General features: G+C 49.3%; 1 protein-coding gene across 1 annotated transcript; it reads right to left on the bottom strand.

The window, feature by feature from the left end:
- Positions 1-8757: 8757 nt before the first annotated feature.
- LOC138360056 (uncharacterized PPE family protein PPE62-like) lies at positions 8758-10144 on the bottom strand. The gene is made up of 2 exons (XM_069319994.1): positions 10138-10144; positions 8758-9512 (listed from the first exon to the last, which is right to left on the bottom strand). Exons 1-2 carry the CDS (start codon positions 10142-10144, stop codon positions 8758-8760), a joined length of 762 nt encoding a protein of 253 aa, XP_069176095.1.
- Positions 10145-10439: the final 295 nt, after the last annotated feature.

Here is a 10439-nt window from a genome sequence, read left to right on the forward strand (position 1 = left end):
TCCCGCGTTTATTAACCAAATTATTCTTATGGATATTATCATTTCTCGCGGTTGTGCTTGAAATGCTCGGGTTAGGACGGGTTTATTATTTGGAAGAATTAAATATTATTATTTGTCAGTGCTATGATAGTAAACGTATAATGGAGAAGAATTAATGTCTCTCCATGGCATTCACGCGTGACGTTAATTTTTATTACTAGATATCTGCTATAACTATAAACTCTCTATTTGGCTTTAGTTGGAGGTCAGTTTATCTGTAATTAATTATCACACAGAACACCGTTTGTTATAGAGAATCGAATTCAATTCTCAGGCACATTGGATATAAATGTGTTTATTACAATGAAATCTGACGCAATACTGGCGTCGGGTGACGTAAGAATTCTAGCCTATTGTACAGATGTAATTATTAGTACATGTGAATTCTACATTGTGTTAATTTTACTTACTACAATGATTAGTAGAATTAGTAATAATTAATGAGAATACAACAGTGTTGTATTCAGTGTTGGAAATTTCCAACATTCAGTAGCCCATGTACTGCCTCTCTATCCTTGCCATTCCATTCTTGCCTGTTGGATCCTTCCGGTTCTTTGATGCCTACAACTACCACTGATCTTTTTCTCTCCAGCAGTTGAGTGGTGCACCTTGCTGCTTCCTGTGACTTGCTGCTCGCATCGCTACCTCCCTCACTGTGTCCATTGCTTCTGAGCTCTTTTTCAGTATATCCGCAAATGTATCAGGTACAGAGGCATTTCCTTCCAATGTAACATTCCCACCTTCCCTTTGGATGATAATCCGATGCTCGGTCTCTTTATTTTTCTCTGTGAGAGATTTGATCTCCTCCCTTGCTGATGCTAGCTCACTTTGCAGATTGTTAATTGTAATCATCATTTCATTCATCTCCCTCCTGAATTCCTCCAGAACTTGGGTTAGCAATTCCTTTGTTTGATCTCCCTGGCTGCTTCCTGTGTCCCTGTTGTGGCCTCCTGCCATTTTGTCCCTTGTCAAGAGAGAGAGAGAGAGCAAAAGAGAGCAAGAGAGAGCAAACAAGAGAGAGAGAGCAAGAGAGAGAGAGCAAGAGAGAGAGAGCAAGAGAGAGAGAGAGCAAGAGAGAGAGAGAGCAAGAGAGAGAGAGAGAGAGAGAGAGAGAGAGAGAGAGAGAGAGAGAGAGAGAGAGAGAGAGAGAGAGAGAGAGAGAGAGAGAGAGGAAGAGAGAGAGAGAGAGAAAGAGAGAGAGAGAGAGAGAGAGAGAGAGAGAACGTGTTTGCGCTTGGGATGGGGTTACTAGGAGGTGAGGTGTTCAGCTTACAGCAGGTAAGAGAGGGGGGTGGATTATGAGAGGTTTTATCTCCTTTCCACGAAAGGTGTTAATCCCATCTAGCCTGTGTGTGCGTGCATACGTACGTGGGCTTGAGTGCGTGCGTGCGTGCTTGTGCGTCCGTGCGTGTGCGTGCATGCGTGCGTGTGTCACTGTTACGAACCCGGATCCAGCGTCCGAGCACGGAGCAGTGACGACCGCGCCATCTGTGGGACCAGCTCCCGAAACCCCCTCCAAACGGACGACGTGTACTGGCCTCGAGGGCCAGTTTCCAGTCCTGTTCAGCGCTCAACACAGCCGCTGCTGACCTCTGGTGAGGTGGTGCTCAGACACCAGCGCCATCTATGGAGTGGATAGGTGGGCGTTTGTGTCTGAGCCTGTAAGTGAGGTGCCTTAGTGTGTCCAGTTATTGATGACGTGTCTGTTTACAGAGCCGACCTGGGACTGCTGTGATGGAAGTTGAGTCAGTCTACCCGAGGCAGCCGTCTCCATACCTTGTACTTTGCTGCAGCAGTTGTGAAGTCGTCCCCCCGGAAGAACACTGTGGTGTGTTACCCTGCCAGTGGAGTGGCAGTAAAAGGATTACCCAGGACCGACTGTTGGAGACGATCATCCACTGGGGTATTGAGGACAGGAGAGTGATTTGTGGTGTCACACGAGGCTCCTGTCTAGGGCGTTCCCCTTATATCGTTCGTGGAGTGGCCTGACCAGCCTTGCTGATCCGGAACCTGCCAGCAGACCAGCTGGACGTGTGGTTGACGGCCTCCACGGCGGTGCCCCCAGTGGACCTGTGTTTTGGCTGACCTATGGCCAGGGTAGGCTCAGCTTCCTAGAGGATTCGTTGTGAGGCCACGAAGAAGCACCGAGGATTTAGCACCTAGAGCGAGGATCCATAGTCTTCAGCAGAAGACTACAGTGTATTTCCCCTGTAAATAAGTGTTTATACCCCTCCGCCTGTGCACTCTTTTATATCTTATTTATTTATTTGGTGATGGTAATAATTATAGTCTTAAGTTCTTAACTTTCTTTCCCTTCCCCCTTTAAGTTACTTGCGTCACGGATCACATCCCTTGATAGCCACTACTGGCTTGGGGTCGGATACAACTTCCTCTAACAACATCAGAGTAAGAACCCCGTTGCGTCCCGAGAGGGCCGTAACATAATTGGCATCCCCAGCGGGATCCGTCCCCTTGTTAAGTATGTTTGACACGGGTGGTGAAGTGGCGTAATCCCTGTAAATAATTCCCCCTGTGTGTGACGATTGTGGCATTATACGTCCGGTGCGGTGCTCAAGAGTGACTAAGTGCGATATTGTGCAGTGTGGTGCTCGCTGTGATTAAGCGATTAAGTGCAATATTGACTAGTGCGGTGCTCAGTGATTCAGTGCAATATTGTAGAGCGAAGGGCTCGCTGTGATTAAGTGCAATATTAGGTAGTGCGGTGCCCGAAGTGATTACGTGCAATATTGGCAAGTGCAGTGCTTGGTGCGATAAAGTGCCATATTGACGTAGAACAGTGCTCGGTGCGTTAAGTGCTAACGTGAAAGCAGTGTGTTAAGTGCTAGTTAAGTGTTCCATCTGTGACAATGGCAGAGAAAGCTACCATCGATGATCTGGACGATGTTCAGGCTTTTTTGAACAGAGTGGACTGTCTTGCCAGATTAAAATATCTGAGCAAACCAGAGCTTGTACTAGTGAGCGCCTACCTGGAGATCAAGATCCGTGCCAGTGATTCCCGTGTGGAGATCTTGTCCAAGGTTCACCGGCACCTGAAGGCAGAAGAGAAACAGGAAGGCGAGACTCCTAGTACAAAGGAAGGTGAGGAAATAGCTTCCACGGAAAAGGAAGATAAGGGCAGCGACGTTGACAGTGATGCAGGTGAGCTTAATATCAGCTTCCTAACAGTCAAAATGCGTGCCCTAGAAATAAATCGTGAAATAGAATGGAAGAAATTAGAATTAGAACGAGAATTAAAAGATAAAGAATTGGCGATGAGGCGTTTAGAATTAGAAAGAGAAGAAAGAAGAGAAGAACGAGAAAGAGAAAGGGAAGAGCGAGAAAGAGAAGAGAAACGAGAAAGAGAAGAACGAGAAAGAGAAAGGGAAGAGCGAGAAAGAGAAAAGATAAGAGAAAGAGAAGAGCGAGAAAGAGAAGAGAAACGAGAAAGAGAAGAACGAGAGAGAGAAGAGAAACGAGAAAGAGAACAGCGAGAGAGAGAGGAAAACGAAAGACAGAGACAACATGAACTAGAAGTATTGCGATTAGGCGGTGGTCGGAGGCCAACAACGGACACCAGCGGTTTCGATCCGGTAAGAAACATCAAGATGGTCCCCAAATTCAATGAGAGGGAAGTTTCGAAGTTCTTTGCAGCCTTCGAGAAAGTCGCTGCCTCTTTGGAGTGGCCAAGGGAGAATTGGGCCATCATGATACAGTCAGTCTTGACTGGGAAGGCCCAAATCGCCTACTCTACGTTATCCCTTGACGACTCCGGCGATTACAACAAGGTGAAGAAGGTTGTGCTCATGGCGTACCAATTGGTACCTGAGGCATACAGGCAGAAGTTCCGAAACCTGAAGAAGACCTCAGAGCACACTTTCACCGAATTCGCCACCATCAAGGAGCGACTTTTTCAGGAATGGTGTGCCTCTCGGAAGGTGGAGACCAAGGAAGACCTCGATCAGCTGATTCTGCTCGAGGACTTCAAGGATTGTTTGTCTGGAGACCTGAAGACGTACCTAGAGGAACAGCAGGTAGAGACCTTGAGTGCGGCAGCCACCATGGCTGAAGAGTACATCCTGACTCATAGGCCGTCTGCTAAGTACGTCCCAAGGAATTACCAACGCCGTTTTGACAGACCTCATGACGAAGAAGAAGAGACTCCCGTCCCACGAAGTGCTAAGAAGACGCCCCCAAGTAGCCCCCGAAGAACAAGTCCTAGCAGTCCGAAACACCGGAGTCCGAGGAGGAATATGGTGTGCTGGACTTGTGGGCAGAAAGGGCATGTAGCTGCAAGGTGCCGAGGCAGAAGAGGTGGCGGCGCACGTAGAGAGGTGATGTTGATGAACTGTGGAACATCACCAGCAGGAAGCCTGTCGACGACGACACAGGAAGGATCAAGTTTGTTCGCCCTTCACACTTCAAGCGGGTATGTAACGAGTGTTCATACTGGTAGATCTGTAGTAGTGCTCAGAGATAGTGATAGTGATAGTGCCCAGTCCCTGATCGTGAAGAGCTCGTTACCCGAGGGAGTAAGTGTGGACGGGAGACAACAGGTTGTCCTGGTTGGGTTTCCTAGGACGCAGTATATCGCCCCCTTAGTGCCGGTACATCTCGACTTGCCTTACTTCAGCGGCACATGTGCGTTGGCAGTAGTCGATACCCTCCCTGTGGCTGGGATTGACGTGGTACTAGCCAACGACTTGGTGACCGATTGGAGCACCAATCATCCCAAGATAGCGGACGAGTCAGCCAGAAGAGCAAGGTCTGAGGTAACGACGGGCCGTGGTAATGTCCAGGTAAAGACAGACCCGGATTCAAACAGGTTTAATTTGTCCTCTCACCCGCAGATCGACAGAGTTCTAGCAGAGTCTCCTGATTCTTCTCTCGACAAGGAACATGAGGTTACGATGGCAGAAGTACCTGAGCAAGAAGAGAGGCCTTCTGTGCGGGCACCCACGGATACCAACGAGTCTGGAACGAAGGCGGATGTGTGCTTGCGGTATGGCAAGTTACAGCGTGTATTGAACCAGCCAGAGATTCCCCAGACGTCAAAGGTATGTGAGGTGTGTTCAAAAGGTCTAGCGCCCTCTTCGGTCCAAGCCAGGCTAGTGGATGTTGCCGGCTATGGACATGACAGGCTCAGGAAACTTGTCCCTAAGGTAACCAAATGTTTCCTACCGGTATTTTGTTTTGTTCTCGTATGTGTTCTCTGTGTTCTCAGTAAGGATCAGTGGACGACCCGAAGGATGATGGCTCCCTTGAACATCGTGAAGAGGTCCCAGGGATTGGAGACGTGCACAGTGAGTAGTGCAGTCGAAGAAGGGACCTGGAAGGTGATGGTTGATATAGGAGGTACGAGATATGATAATGTGAGTGACTGTTTCCGACAGGTTGACACCCCCCGCGTGACTGCTGAGCCTCAATGCAGAGTTATGTGGAACGTTGGTCGACCTGACGGTGGCAGAGCGAATGCCATCTGCGACGTACGAACAGCTCTGTTGGGACTAGGTGTGGACCTAGTAGAGGAATATGCTGTAAGTACTGTTTTACCCGCTGTCGCTGTCACTCTGAATTATCAGACCCCTGTATTCCAGGTACCCGACTCCCTGAAGGACCGCCGGATCGGTACCAGAAATGCCGTCTGTGTCCAGCCATCATCGGTGCCACGACATAAGGAAGTGTCGAGTCGCCCCAGATCGTGTCCACACCGATCCTTACTTGAGAGATGTGAGATGATGCCCCTGCTTGACATCGCAGTGGAGACGTGGAAGATTACGCCAGGCAGGACATTGCCTTACATCTGCAAGTTCCCGTTGTGCCGGAATTGCCCAGTAGGACAGTTCAGTGGACGAGACAGCCTCGCCGTGCCAGTTTACAGTAATGGTGAGTCCATTTGGAGTTGTGTCGCCGTACTAATTTGGTTTGTGTCTCTTTTTATAGAACCCCAAACCAAATTCCTTTTGGTGGGGAGGTGTTACGAACCCGGATCCAGCGTCCGAGCACGGAGCAGTGACGACCGCGCCATCTGTGGGTCAGCTCCCGAAACCCCCTCCAAACGGACGACGACACCTGGTGAGGACGACGTGTACTGGCCTCGAGGGCCAGTTTCCAGTCCTGTTCAGCGCTCAACACAGCCGCTGCTGACCTCTGGTGAGGTGGTGCTCAGACACCAGCGCCATCTATGGAGTGGATAGGTGGGCGTTTGTGTTTGAGCCTGTAAGTGAGGTGCCTTAGTGTGTCCCAGTTATTGATGACGTGTCTGTTTACAGAGCCGACCTGGGACTGCTGTGATGGAAGTTGAGTCAGTCTACCCGAGGCAGCCGTCTCCATACCTTGTACTTTGCTGCAGCAGTTGTGAAGTCGTCCCCCCGGAAGAACACTGTGGTGTGTTACCCTGCCAGTGGAGTGGCAGTAAAAGGATTACCCGGGACCGACTGTTGGAGACGATCATCCACTGGGGTATTGAGGACAGGAGAGTGATTTGTGGTGTCACACGAGGCTCCTGTCTAGGGCGTTCCCCTTATATCGTTCGTGGAGTGGCCTGACCAGCCTTGCTGATCCGGAACCTGCCAGCAGACCAGCTGGACGTGTGGTTGACGGCCTCCACGGCGGTGCCCCAGTGGACCTGTGTTTTGGCTGACCTGTGGCCAGGGTAGGCTCAGCTTCCTAGAGGATTCGTTGTGAGGCCACGAAGAAGCACCGAGGATTTAGCACCTAGAGCGAGGATCCATAGTCTTCAGCAGAAGACTACAGTGTATTTCCCCTGTAAATAAGTGTTTATACCCCTTCCCCTGTGCACTCTTTTATATCTTATTTATTTATTTGGTGATGGTAATAATTATAGTCTTAAGTTCTTAACTATCTTTCCCTTCCCCCTTTAAGTTACTTGCGTCACGGATCACATCCCTTGATAGCCACTACTGGCTTGGGGTCGGATACAACTTCCTCTAACAACATCAGAGTAAGAACCCCGTTGCGTCCCGAGAGGGCCGTAACAGTCACTAGTTCCCGTAAGCGGTAACTTCTACCCAGAATGAGCCACACCGAGATTTTAAATATATATACTATCCTGAACAAGAATTTGATAATATTTTACCTCACACTGTACACCTGATTACTTGACCAGAGAGAGGGTACATACCAGTATGATTCCCGCTCACACAACTAGATTAGTAATGATGATGTATGGTTGACGATGGTGCTCCGTCGTTGCCTTTCCACTTGGTGATTCTCTAAGTGCTAGTAGATTGACGATGTCGATTCTTTTCTACACAAATCTCTGGAGTCACAGTCACCACCCAACAAACACAGTCAGCAGTTCCACGGCGGGCCGTCCCACCTGGCCGTTAGGTCAGGTCAGGTCACTACGCCGTCCTCCACACTGTATGCACCGGTGATTCCAGTAGCAACACTTTGTTTTTTTTGCACTATCGCTAGCGATATGAATATGCTATGTAGCACCCTGCTAGGTACACACTGCGAGAGGCCAAATACTATGATCTAGCCTCAATAATCCTTCAATGTCCCGAGAAATTGACGAATTTCCGCGGACTTCGCTAATCTCGTGTGTCTCCTACCGTTGCTGGCCTTGTGTGTTGTGCTGTTGTGGATGCACCACACAGAGTGTGGTGGTACTGTTGTGGATGACTGGTGGAGTGTGGTGGTGCTGCTGTGGATGACTGCTAGAGTGTGGTGGTGCTGTTGTGGATGACTGGTGGAGTGTGGTGGTGCTGCTGTGCATGACTGGTGAAGTGTGGTGTTGCTGTTGTGGATGACTGGTGTAGTGTGGTGGTGCTGCTGTGGATGACTGGTGTAGTGTTGTGGTGCTGCTGTGGATGACTGGTGGAGTGTGGTGGTGCTGCTGTCGATGACTGGTGGAGTGTGGTGGTGCTGTTGTTGATGACTGGTGGAGTGTGGTGGTGCTGTTGTTGATGACTAGTGGAGTGTGGTGGTGCTGCTGTGGATGACTGGTGAAGTGTGGTGGTGCTGCTGTGGATGACTGGTGGAGTGTGGTGGTGCTGTTGTTGATGACTGGTGGAGTGTGGTGGTGCTGTTGTTGATGGCTGGTAGAGTGTGGAGGTGCTGCTGTGGATGACTGGTGGAGTGTGGTGGTGCTGTTGTTGATGACTGGTGGAGTGTGGTGGTGCTGTTGTTGATGACTGGTGGAGTGTGGTGGTGCTGCTGTGGATGACTGGTGGAGTGTGGTGGTGCACGAGGGACACTGTACACCTGGTCTTATGAAGCGGTGGAGCACAACATGTCCTCTCCGATACAAGGTAGAAGTAAAGTTCGACTCACAGCCTAGAATCTGACATTCAATTTGAAACGCAAGAAATACTTATATACAACGTAACAATCAGACTTGCTGAGTTGCAGGACAGTCAATATCATGTTGCACTCAGTGTGCTCCCTGAAGGTTTACTTCCCTCTGCTCGGCCCGATAACATGTTATAGAGGTTATCGTACGAATTTCCCATTGCCAAAACTCTCACCTTTATCGCACGGTGTCAAGAAATATCATATTGCATCTTTGATCAGTCGGACCGAGTCCAGGAAATTTACTCATTTCTTACCATTTGTGATTTAAGTGATGGCTTTGGCTCTAGCTTCAGCAGTTGAGGACTATATTTTAAACGACAAAAAAACATATCATTTTATATATTTATTTATCCCAGTTGTCTCTAATGACCTCTCTTATACCAGAGCTAAAGCTGCCAGTCACTCTGGTTTAAGACATTGCAAGAACTTCAGTCTCCCCCTGATACCAGAGTCAAGGCTACCATTCTCTTTGATACCAGTGCCAAGGCAACCATTCTCTTTGATACCAGAGCCAAGGCAACCATTCTCTTTAATACCAGAGCCAAGGCAACCATTCTCTTTGATACCAGAGCCAAGGTAACCATTCTCTTTGATACCAGAGCCAGGGCTACCATTCTCTCTGACACCAGAGCCAAGGCTACCATTCTCTCTGATACCAGAACCAGGGCTACCATTCTCTCTGATACCAGAGCCAAGGCTAACATTCTCTCTGGTACCAGAGTGAAGGCTTCCATTCTCTCTGGTACCAGAGACATAGCTACCATTCTCTCTAGTACCAGAACCAGGGCTACCATTCACTCTGATACCAGAGCCAAGGCTACCGTTCTCTCTGGTACCAGAGCCAAGGCTACCATTCTCTATGGTTCCAGAGCCAAGGCTACCATTCTTTCTAGTACTAGAACCAAGGCTAGCATTCTCTCTGATACCAGAACCAAGGCTACCATTCGCTCTGGTACCAGAGCCAGGGCTACCATTCTCTCTGGTACCAGAGCCAAGGCTACCATTCTCTCTGGTACCAGAGTCAAGACCGTTAGTCTCTCTGATACCAGAGTGAAATCTGGGAGTCTGTGGCAACTTTATTACACCAGGGCAAAGACTGCTAGTCTGTATGGTGTCTGTCAAGTTTCCCACTTTTTCTGATACCAGAGTTATGTCTGCAAGATACCAGAATCAAGTCTGCTGGTCTCTGATATCAGAGCATTGTCTCCAAGAAGCCCCAGAGTTGCGATCAACGGGGGAAGAATAGCCCCAGAGCTGTGACCAACGGGGGAAGAGTAGCCCCAGAGCTGCGACCAACGGGGGGGGGGAAGAGTAGCCCCAGAGCTGCGACCAACAGGGGAAGAGTAGCCCCAGAGCTGTGACAAACGGGGGGGAAGAGTAGCCCCAGAGCTGCGACCAACGGGGGAAGAGTAGCCCCAGAGCTGCGACCAATGAGGGGAAGAGTAGCCCCAGAGCTGCGACTAACAGGGAAAGAGTAGCCCCAGAGCTGCGACCAACGGGGGGAAGAGTATCCGCAGAGCTGCGACCAAGAGGGGGAAGAGTAGCCCCAGAGCTGTGACCAACAAGGGAAGAATAGCCCCGGAGCTGCAACCCACTAATGGTGACAGTACTCAAGGTGACCCTAATATTCTACAATATAACAAGCCTTGATGGAAAACGTCAATGATCTCTCACTGTCTCATTGCCTGGAGAGGATATGATATCTGGGAAGTTAAATACCCCGGAATTCCCACCTCTTTGGGGCTCTGAGTATGGTGTACTGGAAATTCAAGTGCCTACCTGCCATCCTGATGGCCAGGGTTCAAGTCCCCTGCTGGGGTGTGAGTGTCTAAATTTCTATACTTCAAACTTGCAGTTTAAAAGCAAATTAGTGCATTAAGGCACAGACACCGGGTCCTCCATTTGAGTGGAAATCTATGTTGAGTTTCACTTAAGAGATGGAGAAAGATAGGAAGATGCCCTTTCTAGACGTAACAGTCACAGAATGGAGCGGAGGCTTCCACACTGCAGTCTACACTAAGGAAACAAACATAGGAATGTGCCTCAATGCCAATACTGACAGCCCAGACAGGTACACAGGA

This window comes from Procambarus clarkii, chromosome 8 (assembly GCF_040958095.1).
Source record: "Procambarus clarkii isolate CNS0578487 chromosome 8, FALCON_Pclarkii_2.0, whole genome shotgun sequence".
Lineage (NCBI taxonomy): Eukaryota > Metazoa > Arthropoda > Malacostraca > Decapoda > Cambaridae > Procambarus > Procambarus clarkii.